Source organism: Sturnus vulgaris, unplaced genomic scaffold (assembly GCF_052056855.1).
Source record: "Sturnus vulgaris isolate bStuVul1 unplaced genomic scaffold, bStuVul1.hap1 Scaffold_1875, whole genome shotgun sequence".
In the NCBI taxonomy this organism is placed as follows: domain Eukaryota; kingdom Metazoa; phylum Chordata; class Aves; order Passeriformes; family Sturnidae; genus Sturnus; species Sturnus vulgaris.
In genome coordinates, this window is record NW_028276137.1 from 17631 (window position 1) to 37070 (window position 19440).

At 48.3% G+C, this 19440-nt stretch overlaps 1 protein-coding gene across 1 annotated transcript in view; it reads left to right on the forward strand.

Moving 5' to 3' along the window:
* Positions 1 to 19108, forward strand: part of LOC148218367 (phosphoribosylformylglycinamidine synthase-like) — a gene marked incomplete at both ends in the record, with an annotated part of 36733 nt that extends 17625 nt beyond the window's left edge. Inside the window, 9 exon segments of the mRNA XM_088157841.1 lie at positions 953 to 1114; positions 6860 to 6973; positions 10012 to 10143; positions 11613 to 11726; positions 11728 to 11844; positions 13049 to 13229; positions 14672 to 14727; positions 14729 to 14756; positions 18953 to 19108. Of these exon segments, the coding sequence (XP_088013967.1) occupies positions 953 to 1114; positions 6860 to 6973; positions 10012 to 10143; positions 11613 to 11726; positions 11728 to 11844; positions 13049 to 13229; positions 14672 to 14727; positions 14729 to 14756; positions 18953 to 19108 (1060 nt within the window).
* Between the last annotated feature and the right edge of the window lie 332 nt (positions 19109 to 19440).

Here is a 19440-nt window from a genome sequence, read left to right on the forward strand (position 1 = left end):
CTCAATGTCCCCAAATCCCTGATTTCCCCCAATCCCTTCAATCCTGATGTCACCAGTGACATCGGTGACATTGGTGACACCTTGGTGACACCGGTGACACTTTGGTGACCTTGGTGACACCTTGGGGACTCTACCCTGAATGTCCTGGAGCTGTGGGAGGGGTCTGAGTGTCCCTTGTCCCCCTCATCCCGTGTCCTCAATGTCCCCAAACCCCCAACTTCCCCCAGTCCCTTCAATCCCACGATGTCACCGGTAGCCCCGGTGTCACTTCGCTGACACCGGTGACACTTTGGTGACATCAGTGACACTTTGGTGACCTTGGTGACAGATTGGTAACCCCACCTGAATGTCCTGGAGCTGTGGGAGGGGTCTGAGTGTCCCTTGTCCCCCCTCATCCCGTGTCCTCAATGTCCCCAAACCCCCAACTTCCCCCAATCCCTTCAATCCCACGATGTCACCGGTAGCCCCGGTGTCACTTCGCTGACACCGGTGACGCTCTGGTGACACCGGTGACACTTTGGTGACATTGGTGACAGTTTGAGGACCTCTCCCTGAATGTCCTGGAGCCCTGGAAGGGGTCTGAGTGTCCCTCATCCCTTGTCCCCAGTGTCCCCAAATCCCCAACTTCCCCCAGTCCCTTCAATCCCACGATGTCACCGGTGACATTGTTGACATTGGTGACACCTTGGTGACATCGGTGACACTTTGGTGACACCGGTGACAGATTGGGAACCCCACCCTGAATGTCCTGGAGCTGTGGGAGGGGTCTGAGTGTCCCTCATCCCGTGTCCCCAATGTCCCCAATGTCCCCAAATCCCCAACTTCCCCCACTCCCTTCAATCCCGCGATGTCACCGGTAGCCCCGGTGTCACTTTGGTGACACTGGTGTCACTTTGCTGACACCGGTGACACTTTGGTGACACCGGTGACACTTTGGTGACCTCGCTGCCAGCTGGGTGACCCCACCGTGAGCGTGCTGGAGCTGTGGGGGGCCGAGTACCAGGAGTCCAACGCGCTGCTGGTGCGGCCCGAGGCGCTGGCGCTGCTGCGGCGGCTGTGCGAGCGAGAGCGATGTCCCCTGAGCGTGGTGGGGACAATCACCGGCGACGGACGGGTGAGACACGGGATGGACAGAGGGACACGGGGACAGACAGAGGGACACGGGGACACGGGGACAGACATGGGGACATGGGGACAGACAGGGGGACATGGGGACAGCCATGGGGCCATGGGGACATGGGGACAGACAGGGGGACACGGGGACAGACATGGGGACACGGGGACAGCCATGGGGACAGACAGACAGACGGACACGGGGACAGACACGGGGACACGGGGACAGACAGGGGGACATGGGGACAGACACGGGGACACGGGGACACAGGGACAGATGGACAGAGGGACACGGGGACATGGGGACACTGGGGACACTGGGGACACTGGGGGGGTTGGGGGACATTGGTGACATTGGGGGACATTGGGGACATTGGGGACATTGGGGACACACAGGGGACACACAGGGGACATTGGGGACATTGGGGACAGAGGGGACATTGGGGGACATTGGGGGACATTGGGGACATTGGGGACATTGGGGGATATTGGGGGACATTGGGGGACATTGGGGACATTGGGGACATTGGGGGGATTGGGGACATTGGGGACATTGGGGGGGTTGGGGACATTGGGGACATTGGGGACATTGGGGACATTGGGGGGATTGGGGACATTGGGGACATTGGGGGGGTTGGGGACATTGGGGACATTGGGGACATTGGGGACATTGGGGGATATTGGGGGATATTGGGGGACATTGGGGACATTGGGGACATTGGGGACATTGGGGACATTGGGGACATTGGGGGATATTGGGGGATATTGGGGGACATTGGGGACATTGGGGACATTGGGGACATTGGGGGGATTGGGGGGATTGGGGACATTGGGGGGGTTGGGGACACTGGGGGACATTGGGGGACATTTTGGGGACATTTCGGGGTTGATTCGGGGTCACTTTTGGGGTAACCCGGGCGGTTTTTGGGGTTTCCCCGCCGTCATTTTTGGGGTGGATTTGGGGTTTTTTTGGGGTCGATTTTTGGGGTCGTTTTTGTGGTTTTTTGGTTGTCATTTTTTTGGGACCGTTTTGGGGTTTTTTTGGGGTTTCAGGGTTTTTTTTGGGGTGGTTTTGGGGTTTTTTTTCAGGGTCATTTTTGGGGTTTTTTTGGGGGGTTCTGGGGGTGGTTTTGGGGTTTTTTGGGGTCAATTTTTGGGGTCGTTTTTGTGGTTTTTGGTTGTCATTTTTTGGGAACATTTTGGGTTTTTTTGGGGGGGTTCTGGGGGTGGTTTTTGGGGTCATTTTGGGGTTTTTTGGGGTCAATTTTTGGGGTCGTTTTTGTGGTTTTTGGTTGTCATTTTTTGGGAACATTTTGGGGTTTTTTGGGGGGGTTCGGGGGGTGGTTTTGGGGTGGTTTTGGGGTCGATTTTTGGGGTCGTTTTTGTGGTTTTTGGTTGTCATTTTTTGGGAACGTTTTGGGGTTTTTTTGGGGTTCTGGGAGTGGTTTTTGGGGTGGTTTTGGGGCTTTTGGGGATTTTTTTCAGGGTCATTTTTGGGTTTTTTTTGGGGGGTTCTGGGGGTGGTTTTGGGGTTTTTTGGGGGTCGATTTTTCGGGTCATTTTTGTGGTTTTTTGGTTGTCATTTTTTGGGAACGTTTTGGGGTTTTTTTGGGGTTCTGGGAGTGGTTTTTGGGGTGGTTTTGGGGCTTTTGGGGATTTTTTTCAGGGTCATTTTTGGGTTTTTTTTGGGGGGTTCTGGGGGTGGTTTTGGGGTTTTTTGGGGTCGATTTTTGGGGTCGTTTTTGTGGTTTTTTGGTTGTCATTTTTTGGGACGGTTTTGGGGTTTTTTTGGGGTTCTGGGGGTGGTTTTTGGGGTGGTTTTGGGGTTTTTGGGGTTTTTTTTTTCAGGGTCATTTTTGGGTTTTTTTGGGGGTTTTTTGGGGTCGATTTTTGGGGTCGTTTTTGTGGTTTTTGGTTGTCATTTTTTGGGAACATTTTGGGGGTTTTTGGGGTCGATTTTTGGGGTCGTTTTTGTGGTTTTTGGTTGTCATTTTTTGGGACGGTTTTGGGGTTTTTTTGGGGTTCTGGGAGTGGTTTTTGGGGTGGTTTTGGGGTTTTTGGGGGTTTTTTTCAGGGTCATTTTTGGGGTTTTTTTGGGGGGTTCTGGGGGTGGTTTTGGGGTTTTTTGGGGTCGATTTTTGGGGTCGTTTTTGTGGTTTTTTGGTTGTCATTTTTTGGGACGGTTTTGGGGTTTTTTTGGGGTTCTGGGAGTGGTTTTTGGGGTGGTTTTGGGGCTTTTGGGGATTTTTTTCAGGGTCATTTTTGGGGCTTTTTTGGGGGGTTCTGGGGGTGGTTTTGGGGTTTTTTGGGGGTCGATTTTTGGGGTCGTTTTTGTGGTTTTTTGGTTGTCATTTTTTGGCAACATTTTGGGGTTTTTTTGGGGTTCTGGGGGTGGTTTTTGGGGTGGTTTTGGGTTTTTTTGTTTTTTTTTTCAGGGTCATTTTTGGTTTTTTTTTGGGGGGGTTCTGGGGGTGGTTTTGGGGTTTTTTGGGGTCGATTTTTGGGGTCGTTTTTGTGGTTTTGGGGGTGATTTTGGGGACGGTTTTGGGGTTTTTTTTGGTGATTTTAGGGTGATTTCAGGGGCTGTTTCTGAGGGGTTTTTTTGGGGTCGTTTTGGAATAATTTTTGGGATTTTTGGGGGCCCCTGTGGCTGTTTTTGGGGGGTTTTTGGGGGTGATTTTTGGGTTGTTTTGGGGCTGTTTTGAGGCTGTTTTTGGGCTGTTTCTGGGATATTTTTGGGCTGATTTTGGGGTGATTTTGGGGTGATTTTGGGGGCAGTTTCTGGGCTGTTTTTGGGGCTGTTTTTGGGATTTTTTGGGGCTGGTTTTGGGGTGATTTTGGGTGATTTTAGGGGCAGTTTCTGGGATGTTTTTTGGCTTTTTCTGGGCTGTTTTGGGGCTGTTTTTGGGCTGTTTTTTGGGGTGATTTCAGGCTGTTTTGGGCTGTTTCTGGGCTGTTTTGGGGCTGTTTTTGGGGTGATTTTGGGTGATTTTGGGGGCAGTTTCTGGGAGTTTTTGGGCTGTTTTTGGGTGATTCTGGGGTGATTTCAGGGGCTGGTTTTGGACTGTTTTAGGGTGATTTCTGGGGCAGTTTTTGGGCTGGTTTTGGGCTGGTTTTGGGTGATTTCGGGGGCTGGTTTGGGGCAGTTTCTGGGCTGTTTTGGGGCTGGTTTTGGGCTGGTTTTGGGGTGATTTGGGGTGATTTTGGGGGCAGTTTCTGGGCTGGTTTTGGGGCTGTTTTCTGGGGTGATTTCAGGCTGGTTTTGGGCTGTTTCTGGGCTGTTTTTTGGCTGGTTTTGGATGATTTTGAGGTGAATTCGGGGGCTGTTTCTGGGCTGTTTTGGGGCTGTTTTGGGGCTGGTTTTGGGGTGATTTCAGGGTCTGTTTTGGGGTGATTCTGGGCAGTTTCTGGGCTGGTTTTGGGCTATTTTTGGGTGTTTCGGGGGCAGTTTTTGGGATGTTTCTTGGCTGGTTTTGGGTGATTTCGGGGGCTGGTTTGGGCAGTTTTTGGGGTGATTTGGGGCTGGTTTTGGGTGATTTTGAGGCGATTTCGGGGGCAGTTTTTGGGCTGTTTCTGGGATATTTCTGGGCTGTTTTTGGGGTGATTTTGGGTGGTTTTGGGGCTGGTTTTGGGCAGTTTCTGGGCTGGTTTTGGGCAGTTTTTTAGCTGTTTTTTGGCTGTTTTGGGGCAGTTTTTGGGCTGTTTCTGGGATATTTTGGGGGTGGTTTTGGGGTGATTTCAGGGTCTGTTTTTCGTCTGGTTTTGGGTGATTTTGGGGTGGTTTTGGGGGCAGTTTCTGGGCTTTTTTGGGGCTGTTTTGGGGATTTTTTGGGGCTGGTTTTGGGCTGATTTTGGGTGATTTTAGGGGCTGTTTTTGGGATGTTTCTGGGCAGTTTCTGGGATGTTTTTTGGCTTTTTCTGGGCTGGTTTTGGCCTGTTTCTGGGGTGTTTTGGGGCTGTTTTTGGGCTGATTTTGGGCTGGTTTTGGGGTGATTTTGTGGGCAGTTTCTGGGAGTTTTTGGGCTGTTTTTGGGTGATTCTGGGGGCTGTTTTGGGGCAGTTTCTGGGATATTTTTGGGCTGTTTTTGGGGTGATTTCAGGCTGGTTTTGGGATGGTTTTGGGTGATTTTGGGGTGATTTTGGGCTGGTTTTGGGGTGATTTCTGGGGCAGTTTCTGGGAGTTTTTGGGCTGTTTTTGGGTGATTCTGGGGTGATTTCAGGGGCTGGTTTTGGGGCTGGTTTTGGACTGTTTTAGGGTGATTTCTGGGGCAGTTTTTGGGCTGGTTTTGGGTGATTTCGGGGGCTGGTTTGGGGCAGTTTTTGGGCTGTTTCTGGGCTGTTTTGGGGCTGTTTTTGGGCTGGTTTTGGGGTGATTTGGGGTGATTTTGGGGGCAGTTTCTGGGCTGTTTTGGGGGCTGTTTTTGGGCTGGTTTTGGGTGATTTTGGGGTGATTTCGGGGTGTTTTTGGGGGCAGTTTCTGGGGCAGTTTTTGGGCAGTTTCTGGGCTGGTTTTGGGCAGTTTTTTAGCTGTTTTTTGGCTGGTTTTGGGGCAGTTTCTGGGATATTTTTGGGTGTTTTTTAGCTGTTTTTTGGCTGTTTTGGGGCAGTTTTTGGGCTGTTTCTGGGATATTTTGGGGTGGTTTTGGGGTGATTTCAGGGTCTGTTTTTGGGCTGGTTTTGGGTGATTTTGGGGTCGTTTGGGGGGCAGTTTCTGGGCTGTTTTGGGGCTGGTTTTGGGGTGATTTGGGGTGATTTTGGGTGCAATTTCTGGGCTGTTTTTGGGATTTTTTGGGGCTGGTTTTGGGGTGATTTTGGGTGATTTTAGGGGCAGTTTCTGGGATGTTTTTTGGCTTTTTCTGGGCTGTTTTGGGGCTGGTTTTGGGGTGATATCAGGCTGGTTTTGGCCTGTTTCTGGGCTGTTTTTGGGCTGTTTTGGGGCTGGTTTTGGGCTGATTTTGGGCTGGTTTTGGGGTGATTTCCGGGGCAGTTTCTGGGAGTTTTTGGGCTGTTTTTGGGTGATTCTGGGGTGATTTCAGGGGCTGTTTTTGGGTGATTTCAGGGGCTGTTTTTGGGCTGTTTCTGGGATATTTTTGGGTGTTTTTGGGGTGATTTCGGGGTGTTTTTGGGGGCAGTTTCTGGGCTGTTTCTGGGCTGGTTTTGGGCAGTTTTTGGGCTGTTTTAGGGTGATTTTGGGGGCTATTTTTGGGCTGTTTCTGGGCTGTTTCTGGGCTGTTTCTGGGCTGTTTCGGGGCTCTTTTTGGGCTGGTTTTGAGCTGTTTTTGGGGTGATTTCAGGGTCTGTTTTTGGGTGGTTTCCGGGGCAGTTTCTGGGTGATTTCGGGGGCTGTTTTTGGGCTGTTTCTGGGATATTTTTGGGTGGTTTTGGGGTGATTTCGGGGTGATTTTGGGGGCAGTTTCTGGGCTGTTTCTGGGCTGTTTTTGGGCAGTTCTGGGCTGGTTTTGGGCTATTTTTGGGTGATTTCGGGGGCTGGTTTTGGGTTATTTCTGGGATATTTTTTGGCTGTTTCTGGGCTGGTTTTTGGCTGTTTTTGGGGCTGGTTTTGGGGTGAATTCGGGCTGTTTTTGAGCTGTTTTTTTGGGCTGTTTTTGGGGTGAATTCGGGCTGTTTTTGAGCTGGTTTTTGGGGCTGTTTTTGTGTGTTTTTGGGGTGAATTCGGGCTGTTTTTTAGCTATTTTTTGGGCTGTTTTTGTGTGTTTTTGGGGTGATTTCGGGCTGTCCCCCCCAGATCGTGCTGGTCGATGACCTGGCGGCGCCGGTGCCCGAGGGGGGGTCCCACGAGGGGCTCCCCACCCCCGTCAACCTCGAGCTCGAGTGGGTGCTGGGCAAGATGCCCCAAAAGGTGAGTGGGGAAATCCCAAAATTTGGGGCGGGGAAACCCCAAAAAGGGACCCCAAAAAGTGGTGGGGGGACCCCGAAAATTGGGGAAGAAAATCCCAAAATGAGATCCCAAAAAGGGATCCCAAAATTTTGGGGGGAAATCCAAAAAAGGGACCCCAAAATTTGGGAGGGAAACCCCAAAAAGGGAACCCAAAAAGTGTGGGGGGGACCCCAAAATTTGGGCGGAAAAATCCCAAAAAAGGATCCCAAAAAGTGGGGGGGGACCCCAAAATTTGGGTGGAAAAATCCCAAAATGGGATCCCAAAAGGGGATCCCAAAATTTTGGGGGAAATCCCAAAAATGGCCCCAAAATTTGGGAGGGAAACCCCAAAAAGGGAACCCAAAAAGTATGGGGGGGACCCCAAAAATTGGGGGGAAAAATCGCAAAATGGGATCCCAAAAATAGCCCCAAAATTTGGGGGGGAGAACCCCAAAAGGACCCCAAAAAGTGTGGGGGGACCCCAAAATTTGGGGAAGAAAATCCCAAAATGGGATCCCAAGAAGGGATCCCAAAATTTTGAGGGGAAATCCAAAAAAGGGACCCCAAAATTTGGGGGGGAAACCCCAAAAAGGGACCCAAAAAGTGAGAGGGGACCCCAAAATTGAGGGAAAAAATCCCAAAAGAGAGATGCCAAAAATAGCCCCAAAATTTGGGAGGAGAACCCAAAAAAGGGACCCCAAAAAGTGTGGGGGGACCCCAAAATTTCGGGAAGAAAATCCCAAAATGGGATCCCAAAAACGGATCCCAAAATTTTGAGGGGAAATCCCAAAAATGGCCCCAAAATTTGGGGGGGGGAACCCCAAAAAGGGAACCCAAAAAGTGAGAGGGGACCCCAAAATTGAGGGGAAAAATCCCAAAAGAGAGATCCCAAAAATAGCCCCAAAATTTTGAGGGGAAATCCAAAAAAGGGACCCCAAAATTTGGGAGGGAAACCCCAAAAAGGGACCCCAAAAAGTGTGGGGGGGGCCCCAAAAATTGGGGGGAAAATCCCAAAAAGGGACCCCAAAAATAGCCCCAAAATTTGGGAGGAGAACCCAAAAAAGGGACCCCAAAAAGTGTGGGGGGGACCCCAAAATTTGGGGAAGAAAATCCCAAAATGGGATCCCAAAAAGGGATCCCAAAATTTTGAGGGGAAATCCAAAAAAGGGACCCCAAAATTTGGGGGGGAAACCCCAAAAAGGGACCCCAAAAAGTGAGAGGGGACCCCAAAAATTGAGGGGAAAAATCCCAAAAGAGAGATCCCAAAAATAGCCCCAAAATTTTGAGGGGAAATCCAAAAAAGGGACCCCAAAATTTGGGAGGGAAACCCCAAAAAGGGACCCCAAAAAGTGTGGGGGGGACCCCAGAAATTGAGGGGAAAAATCCCAAAAAGGGACCCCAAAAATAGCCCCAAAATTTGGGAGGAGAACCCCAAAAAAGGGACCCCAAAAAGCGTGGGGGGGACCCCAAAAATTGGGGAAGAAAATCCCAAAACCCCCAAAATTTGGGGTGAAATCCCAAAAAAGGGACCCCAAAAATAGCCCCAAAATTTAGGAGGAGAACCCAAAAAAGGGACCCCAAAAAGTGTGGGGGAGACCCCAAAAAAAACGGGGAGGAAAATCCCAAATTGGGATCCCCAAAAAAGCCCCAAAATTGAGGGGGGGACCTTTCCCCACACATTTGAATTTTTTCCTCAATTTCCCCCAATTTTTCCCCAATTTTCTCTTTTTTTCCCCCAAATTTCCACTTTTTTTCCCCAATTTCCTGTTTTTCCCCGAATTTCACCTTTTTTCCCCCAAATTTCTCTTTTTTTCTCCTTAATTTGATTTTTCCCAATTTTATATTTTTCCCCATATTTCATCTTTCCCCACACTTTCCCCCCCACTTTCCCCCCATTTTCCCCCAAATTTCCCTTTTTTCCACCAATTTTTCCCTTTTTCCCCCCCAAATTCCGTTTTTCCCCCAAATTTCCACTTTTTTCCCCAAATTTCCCCTTTTCCCCCCAATTTTCTCCTTTCCCCCACTTTTTCCCCCAATTTCCCCCCAAATTTCCCATTTTCCCCCCAAATTTCCATTTTTTCTCCCAATTTTCCCTTTTCTCCCCAAATTTTCACTTTTTTCCCCCCAAATTTCCCATTTTCCCCCCAAATTTCCACTTTTTCCCCCATATTTTCCCATTTTCCCCCAAATTTCCCCCAATTTCCCATTTTTCACCCAAATTTCCCATTTCCCCCCAATTTCTCCCCAAATTTTCCCATTCCCCCCCCAAATTTCCCATTTCCCCTCAAATTTCCCATTTTTCCCCCAAATTTCCCATTTCCGACCCTTTTCCCCCATTTCCGCCCCCATTTCCGGTCTGCGCGCCCCCATTTCCGGTCTGTCCGCCCCCCATTTCCGGTCTGTCCGCCTCCATTTCCACTCTGCCCTCCCCCCATTTCCATTTCCGGTCTGTCCGTCCCCCATTTCCGGTCTGCCCGTCCCCCATTTCCGCTCTTTCCTCCCCCATTTCCGGTCTGCCCGCCCCCATTTCCTCTCTGTCCGTCCCCCATTTCCACTCTTTCCTCCCCCATTTCCGCTCTTTCCTCCCCCATTTCCGCTCTTCCCGTCCCCATTTCCGCTCTTTCCTCCCCCATTTCCGCTCTGCCCGTGCCCCATTTCCATTTCCGCTCTGCCCGCCCCCACTTCCCGTCTGCCCGCCCCCGTTTCCGCTCTTTCCTCCCCCATTTCCGGTCTGCCCGTCCCCCACTTCCGGTCTGTCCGTCCCCCATTTCCTCTCTTTCCTCCCCCATTTCCTCTCTTTCCTCCCCCATTTCCGCTCTTTTCTCCCCCATTTCCGGTCTTCCCGTCCCCATTTCCGCTCTGCCCGTCCCTATTTCCGCTCTGTCCGTCCCCCATTTCCATTTCCCCTCTTTCCTCCCCCATTTCCGCTCTTCCCGTCCCCATTTCCGGTCTGTCCGTCCCCATTTCCGGTCTGTCCGTCCCCCATTTCCGGTCCCCCGTGCCCCGCCGTCCCCTCTCAGGAGTTCCGGCTGTCGCTGTGTCCCCTCCCCCGCCGTCCCCTGGCCCTGCCCCCGTCGCTCTCGGTGCGGGCGGCGCTCGAGCGGCTCCTGCGCCTGCCGGCCGTGGCCAGCAAGAGGTACCTGACCAACAAGGTGAGCGTCACACCTGTGTGTCACCTGTGTGTCACCTGTGTGTCACCTGTGTGTCACCTGTGTCACCTGTGTGTCACCTGTGTCACCTGTCTGTGTCATTAATGTCACCTGTGTTACCCCAACCCCAACCCATACCCCAGCAAGAGGTACCTGACCAACAAGGTGAGCCACACACCTGTGTGTCACCTGTGTGTCACCTGTGTGTCACCTGTGTCACCTGTCTGTGTCACACCTGTCACCTGTCTGTGTCATTAATGTCACCTGTGTTACCTGTGTGTCATTAATGTCACACCTGTGTGTCACCTGTGTGTCACCTGTGTTACCTGTGTGTCACCTGTCTGTGTCACACCTGTCACCTGTCTGTGTCGTTAATGTCACCCCTGTGTCACCTGTCACACCTGTGTTACCCCAATCCCACCCCATACCCCAGCAAGAGGTACCTGACCAACAAGGTGAGCGTCACACCTGTGTGTCACCTGTGTGTCACCTGTGTCACCTGTGTGTCACCTGTGTGTCACCTGTCTGTGTCACCTGTGTTACCCCGACCCCACCCCAAACCCCAGCAAGAGGTACCTGACCAACAAGGTGTCACACCTGTGTCACACCTGTGTCACCTTTATGTCACCTGTGTCACTTGTCTGTGTCACCTGTGTCACCTGTGTGTATCATTAACGTCACTTGAGCCACCTGTGCCACACCTGTGTGTCCTCAATGTCACTTGTGTGTCACCTGTGTGACCTCAGCAGCAACCTGGTGTCACCTGTGCCACCCCCACCCAGGTCCCCTTTTGTGTCCCCAACCCCCCCAATGTCCCCAATGTCCCCAATGTCCCCAATCCCCCCAATGTCCCCAATGTCCCCAATCCCCCCAATGTCCCCAATCCCCCCAGTGTCCCCAATGTCCCCAATGTCCCCAATGTCCCCAATCCCCCCAATGTCCCCAATGTCCCCAATGTCCCCAATCCCCCCAATGTCCCCAATGTCCCCAATCCCCCCAATGTCCCCAATCCCCCCAGTGTCCCCAATGTCCCCAATGTCCCCAATGTCCCCAATCCCCCCAATGTCCCCAATGTCCCCCAATGTCCCCAATGTCCCCAATGTCCCCAATGTCCCCAATCCCCCCCAATCCCCCCCAATGTCCCCAATGTCCCCAATGTCCCCAATGTCCCCAATGTCCCCCAATGTCCCCAATGTCCCCAATCCCCATCCCCCAATGTCCCCAATGTCCCCAATGTCCCCAATGTCCCCAACGCCCACAATCCCCCCAGTGTCCCCAATCCCCCCCAATGTCCCCAATGTCCCCCAGTGTCCCCAATGTCCCCAATCCCCCAATGTCCCCCAATGTCCCCCAGTGTCCCCAATGTCCCCAATGTCCCCAAACCCCCCAATGTCCCCCAATGTCCCCAGTGTCCCCAATGTCCCCAATCCCCCCAATGTCCCCAACGTCCCCGTTGTCCCCTCTGTCCCCAGGTGGACCGCTCGGTGACAGGCCTGGTGGCCCAGCAGCAGTGCGTGGGTCCCCTGCACACTCCTCTGGCCGACGTGGCCGTGGTGGCCCTGTCCCACTTTGGGGACACGGGCGCGGGCCACCGCCATCGGCGAGCAGCCAATCAAAGGCCTGCTGGACCCCGCGGCCGGGGCGCGCCTGGCGCTGGCCGAGGCCCTCACCAACCTGGTGTGGGCACGGGTGACACACCTGAAGGTGACACTCTGGGGACACTTGGGGACATTGGGGACATTGGGGACACTTGGGACGTCAGGGGGATTGGGGGGATTGGGGGCGTTGGGGACATTGGGGACATTGGGGACATTGGGGGACACTGGGGACATTGGGGACATTGGGGGGATTGGGGACACTGGGGGGATTGGGGACATTGGGGACATTGGGGGACATTGGGGGGATTGGGGGACATTGGGGACATTGGGGGGATTGGGGACATTGGGGACATTGGGGGATTGGGGGGATTTGGGGACACTGGGGACATTGGGGGGATTGGGATGTTGGGGACATTGGGGACATCGGGCGCTGGCCGAGGCCCTCACCAACCTGGTGTGGGCACGGGTGACACACCTGAAGGTGACACTCTGGGGACACTTGGGGACATCGGGGGGATTGGGGGGGATTGGGGACATTGGGGGACATTGGGGACATTGGGGGGGTTGGGGACATTGGGGACACTGGGGACATTGGGCGCTGGCCAAGGCCATCACCAACCTGGTGTGGGTGTGGGTGACACACCTGAAGGTGACACTTCGGGGACACTTGAGGACACTGGGGGGGATTTGGGATATTTGGGATGTTTGGGACATTGGGGACATTGGGGACATTGGGGGCGTTGGGGACATTTTGGGGACATTGGGGGGGTGGTGCCATGGGCGGGGGCTGGGGGTGGCAGCGGGGGGGGGAGGTGACAGGCGGTGACACTGACCTGTCCCCTCCCCCATCTCTCTGTGTCTCTGTCTGTGCGTGTCCCCTCTGCTTGTGACACCTCCCTGTCCCCCAATGTCCCCCAATGTCCCCCAATGTCCCCAATGTCCCCCAATGTCCCCAATGTCCCCAATGTCCCCAATCCCCCCAATGTCCCCAATGTCCCCAATGTCCCCAATGTCCCCAATCCCCCCAAATCCCCCCAATGTCCCCAATCCCCCAATGTCCCCAATGTCCCCAATGTCCCCAATGTCCCCAATCCCCCCAATGTCCCCAATGTCCCCAATGTCCCCAATGTCCCCAATCCCCCCAATGTCCCCAATGTCCCCAATCCCCCCAATGTCCCCAATCCCCCCAATGTCCCCAATGTCCCCAATGTCCCCAATCCCCCCAATGTCCCCAATGTCCCCAATGTCCCCAATCCCCCCCAATGTCCCCGATGTCCCCGATGTCCCCTGTGTGTCCCCGATGTCCCCAGGATGTCAAGTGCTCTGGCAATTGGATGTGGGGCTCCAAGCTGGGCTCGGAGGGCGGGGCCCTGGTGGCCGCGTGTGACGCTCTGGTGGTGGCCCTGCACCGCCTGGGGGTGGCCATCGATGGCGGCAAGGACTCGCTCAGCATGGCGGCCAGAGTGGGGACAGACACCGTGATGGCACCTGGTGACAACGGGGACACTGCGGGGGGTGGGGGGGACGTTGGGGACATTGGGGACATTGGGGACACTGGGGACATTGGAGGGATTGGGGACACTGGGGACATTGGAGGGATTGGGGACACTGGGGACATTGGGGACATTGGGGACACTGGGGGACATTGGGGACATTGGGGACATTGGGGACATTGGGGACATTGGGGACATTGGGGGAATTGGGGACACTGGGGACATTGGGGACATTGGGGGACATTGGGGGAATTGGGGACATTGGGGACATTGGGGACATTGGGGACATTGGGGGACACTGGGGGGATTGGGGACATTGGGGACATTGGGGGACATTGGGGACATTGGGGACATTGGGGACATTGGGGACATTGGGGGACATTGGGGGACATTGGGGACATTGGGGACATTGGGGGGTTGGGGGGATTGGGGACATTGGGGACATTGGGGACATTGGGGGACATTGGGGGACATTGGGGGGGATTGGGGACATTGGGGACACTGGGGACATTGGGGGGATTGGGGACATTGGGGGGAATTGGGGACATTGGGGACATCCAGGTGACACTGTGGTGGCACTGAGGTGACAGAATTGGTGACATCTCGGTGACACAGGTGACAGCCAGGTGACATTAGTGACACTGAGGTGACCCAGGTGACACCCAGGTGACCCTGAGGTGACGTTGATGACCCTGAGGTGACACAGGTGACACCTAGGTGACATTGAGGTGACCCTGAGGTGACACAGGTGACCCTGGTGACCCTGGGGTGACCCTGAGGTGACACAGGTGACACAGGTGACTCTGAAGCGACACAGGTGACTCTGAGGTGACACAGGTGACACAGGTGACTCTGAAGTGACACAGGTGATCCTGAGGTGTCCCTGAGGTGACCCAGGTGACACTCAGGTGACCCTGAGGTGACGCAGGTGATGCTGAGGTGACACAGGTGACACTCAGGTGACCCAGGTGACACTCAGGTGACCCTGAGGTGACACAGGTGACACTGAGGTGACTCTGAAGTGACGCAGGTGACACTCAGGTGACCCTGAGGTGAAGCAGGTGACACAGGTGACACTGAGGTGACACAGATGACTCTGAAGTGACACATGTGACCCTGAGGTGTCCCTGAGGTGACCCAGGTGACACTCAGGTGACCCCGAGGTGACGCAGGTGACCCTGAGGTGACGTTGATGACCCTGAGGTGACACAGGTGACACTCAGGGTGGACCCTGAGGTGACACAGGTGACACTGGGGTGACCCAGGTGACACTCAGGTGACCCCGAGGTGACACACGTGACACTGAGGTGACCCAGGTGACCCCGAGGTGACCCAGGTGACACTCAGGTGACCCTGAGGTGACACAGGTGACACTGGGGTGACCCAGGTGACACTCAGGTGTCCCCGAGGTGACACAGGTGTCCCCCGCTGTCCCCACAGGTGCCCTGGTGATCTCGGCCTACGCCGTGTGCCCCGACGTCACCGCCACCGTCACCCCCCGACCTCAAATGTCCCAACGAGAGAGGTGAGGGGACAGCACACCTGGACACACCTGGGGACACCTGGGGACACACCTGGACACACCTGGGGACACCTGGACACACCTGGGACACACCTGGGGACACCTGGGACAGCTGGGACACACCTGGGGACACCTGGGGACACCTGGGACAGCTGGGACACACCTGGGACACCCTGGGGACAGCTGGGACACACCTGGGGGACAGCTGGGACACACCTGAGACACACCTGGACACACCTGGGACACACCTGGGGACACACCTGGATACACCTGGACACACCTGGGGACACCTGGACACACCTGGGACACACCTGGGGGATACACCTGGACACACCTGGGGACACCTGGGGACACCTGGGGGACACCTGGGACACACCTGTACACACCTGGGACACCTGGGGACACACCTGGACATACCTGGGGACAGCTGGGGACACACCTGGGGGACACACCTGGGGACAGCTGGGGACACCTGGGGACACACCTGGGGACAGCTGGGGACACACCTGGACACACCTGGGACACACCTGGGACACACCTGGGGCCATTTTGGGGCCATTTTGGGGTCGTTTTGTCCCTTTTTGGTGCCGATTTCTCTGAGCTCGTTTTTGGGGTCGATTTTCCCAAATTTTGGGTCAATTTTGGCCATTCCCGGGTGGATTTCCCCCATTTCCGGGTCAATTTTCCCAATTTCCGGGTCATTTTCCCAATTTCCGGGTGGATTTCCCCCATTTCCGGGTCAATTTTCCCAATTTCCGGGTCAATTTTCCCAATTTCCGGGTCAATTTTCCCCATTTCCGGGTCAATTTTCCGCATTTCCGGGTGGATTTCCCCCATTTCCGGGTGGATTTTCCCCATTTCCGGGTCAATTTTCCCAATTTCCGGGTCAATTTTGGCCATTCCCGGGTGGATTTCCCCCATTTCCGGGTCAATTTTCCCAATTTCCGGGTCAATTTTCCCAATTTCCGGGTGGATTTCCCCCATTTCCGGGTCAATTTTCCCAATTTCCGGGTGGATTTCCCCCATTTCCGGGTCAATGTTCCCATTTCCGGGTCAATTTTCCCCATTTCCGGGTCAATTTTCCGCATTTCCGGGTGGATTTCCCCCATTTCCGGGTGGATTTTCCCCATTTCCGGGTCAATTTTCCATTTCCGGGTGGATTTTCCCCATTTCCGGGTCAGTTTTCCCCATTTCCGGGTGGATTTTCCCCATTTCCGGGTGGATTTTCCCCATTTCCGGGTCAATTTTCCCCATTTCCGGGTGGATTTTCCCCATTTCCGGGTCAATTTTCCCATTTCCGGGTCAATTCTCCCCATTTCCCGGCCCGGTTTCTTGACTTATTTTATTTTTGTTTTTATTTTGTAATTTTATTTTTATTTTTATTTCTGTTTTCGTTTCTATTTTAATTTTAATTTTAATTTTACTTTTAATTTCTGTTTCTACTTCTGTTTTCATTTCCATTTTGATTTTAATTTCTATTTTAATTTTAATTTTATTTTTAATTTTAATTTCAATTTCAATTTCCATTTTAATTTTAATTTCTATTTCTATTTCAATTTTAATTTCAATTTCAATTTCAATTTCAATTTTAATTTTAATTTCTATTTCCATTTTAATTTCAATTTCAATTTCAATTTTAATTTCAATTTCAATTTCCATTTTAATTTTAATTTCAATTTCCATTTTAATTTTAATTTCTATTTCTATTTTAATTTTAATTTTTCTTTTATTTCAATTCCAATTCCAATTTCCATTTCACTTTCAATTTCAATTTTAATTTCTATTTCTTTTCTAATTTCAATTTCTCTTTTCCATTTTAATTTTAATTTCTATTTTAATTTTAATTTTATTTTTAATTTTAATTTCTATTCCTATTTCTATTTCTTTTTCTATTTTAATTTTTAGCTCTATTTCAATTTTAATTTTACTTTTAATTTTAATTTCTATTTCTATTCCTATTTCTATTTTAATTTTAATTTCAATTTTAATTTCAATTTCCATTTCAATTTTGATTTCTATTTTAATTTCAATTTCTATTTTAATTTTAATTTCTATTTCTAGTTCTATTTCTATTCTAATTTTAATTTCTATTTGTATTTCTATTTCTATTTGTATTTGTATTTCTATTTCTATTTCTATTTCTATTTCTATTTTTTTTCCTATTTCAATTTTAATTTCAATTTCTATTTCAATTTTAATTTCCATTTCAATTTCCATTTCCATTTCCATTCCAATTTCAATTCCAATTTCAATTTCAATTTCAATTTCAATTTCAATTTTAGTTTCTATTTCTATTATAATTTCAATTTCTATTTAATTTCAATTGCTATTTCTATTCTAATTTTAATTTCTATTTCCATTTTAATTTCAATTTCTATTTTAATTTTAATTTTATTTTTAATTTCAATTTCTATTTCTATTCCTATTTCTATTCTAATTTTAATTTCTATTTCCATTTCACTTTCAATTTCAATTTTAATTTCAATTTCAATTCTAATTTTAATTTCAATTTCTATTTCAATTTCTATTTCTATTTCTATTTCTATTTCTATTTCTGTTTCTATTTCTATTCTAATTTTAATTTCTATTTCCATTTCAATTTCAATTTTAATTTTAATTTCTATTTCCATTTCAATTTCAATTTAAATTGCAATTTCTATTTTAATTTCGATTTCACTTTCAATTTCAATTTTAGTTTCTATTTTAATTTCTATTTCTGTTTCTATTTCTATTCTGATTTTAATTTCTATTTCCATTTTAATTTCAATTTCAATTTCTATTTTAATTTCAATTTCCATTTCTATTTCAATTTCAATGTTAATTTCAATTCCAATTTCAATTTAATTTTAATTTCTATTTCTATTTCTATTTCTATTTCTATTTCTATTTCTATTTCTATTCTGATTTTAATTTCTATTTCCATTTCAATTTCAATTTAATTTTAATTTCCATTTCCATTTCAATTTCAATTTAAATTGCAATTTCTATTTTAATTTCAATTTTAATTTCAATTTTAATTTCAATTTCAATTTCTATTTCTATTTCTATTCCTATTTCTATTCTAATTTTAATTTCTATTTCCATTTCAATTTCAATTTCAATTTTAATTTTAATTTCAATTTCAATTTCTATGTTAATTTTAATTTCAATTTTAATTTTTATTTCAATTTCAATTTCAATTTTAATTTCTATTTCTATTTCTATTCTGATTTTAATTTCTATTTCCATTTCACTTTCAATTTTAATTTCTATTTCTATTTCTATTCTAATTTTAATTTCTATTTCTATTTTAATTTCAATTCCAATTTCAATTTTAATTTTAATTTCTATTTCTATTTCTATTTCTATTTCTATTTCTATTTCTATTTCTATTTCTATTTCTATTTCTATTCTAATTTTCATTTCTATTTCCATTTCAATTTCAATTTCAATTTTAATTTCTATTTTAATTTCTATTTTATTTTCAATTTCAATTTTAATTTCAATTTCCATTCTAATTTTAATTTCAATTTTAATTTCTATTTTAATTTCCATTTTAATTTAATTTTAATTTTAATTTCAATTCCAATTTCAATTTTAATTTTAATTTCTATTTCTATTTCTATTCCTATTTCTATTCTAATTTTCATTTCAATTTCAATTTTAATTTAATTTCTATTTCAATTTCTATTTCTATTTCTATTTCTATTCTAATTTTCATTTCTATTTCCATTTCAATTTCAATTTCAATTTTAATTTCTATTTTAATTTCTATTTTATTTTCAATTTCCATTTCAATTTCAATTTCAATTTCCATTCTAATTTTAATTTCAATTTTAATTTCTATTTCCATTTTAATTTCAATTTCAATTTAATTTCAATTTTAATTTTAATTTCAATTTCTATTTCTATTTCTATTTCTATTTCTATTTCTATTCTAATTTTAATTTCTATTTCCATTTCCATTTCACTTTCAATTTCGATTTTAATTTCTATTTCAATTTCCCATTCTAATTTTAATTTCAATTTTAATTTCTATTTTAATTTCAATTTCAATTTTAATTTCTATTTCAATTTCAATTTCAATTTCAATTTTAATTTTAATTTCTATTTGTATTTTAATTTTAATTTCAATTTCAATTTCAATTTCCATCTCCATTTCCATTTTAATCCCATCCCAATTAATTTTAATTAATCACTGCCCTTAATGACCTCCCCAGGCTCTTTGCTGTGGGTCCAGGTGTCCCCGGGCCGGCACCGCCTGGGGGGCTCGGCCCTGGCTCAGGTGTTTGCCCAGGTGGGCGACACCTGCCCCGACCTGGACGAGCCCCAGAGCCTGGAGAGAGCCTTCAACGTCACCCAGCAGCTCCTGGCAGGTGAGTCTGGGCGGAAAAAACGGGATTTGGGGAAAATTTGGGGAAAAAAATGGGAAATTTGGGAAAATTTCGGTGAAAAAATGGGAAAATTTGGGTGAAAAATGGGGATTTTAGGGTGAAAAAATGGGGATTTTAAGGTGAAAATCTGGGGATTTTGAGTGGAAAATGGGGATTTGGGGGTGGAAAATGAGAAATTTGGGGTGAAAAATGGAGATTTTGGGAAATTTGGGGTGAAAAAATGGGAAAATCTGGGTGAAAAATGGGGATTTTAGGGTGAAAAAATGAGGATTTTGGGTTGGAAAATGGGGATTTTGGGGTGGGAAATGGGAAAT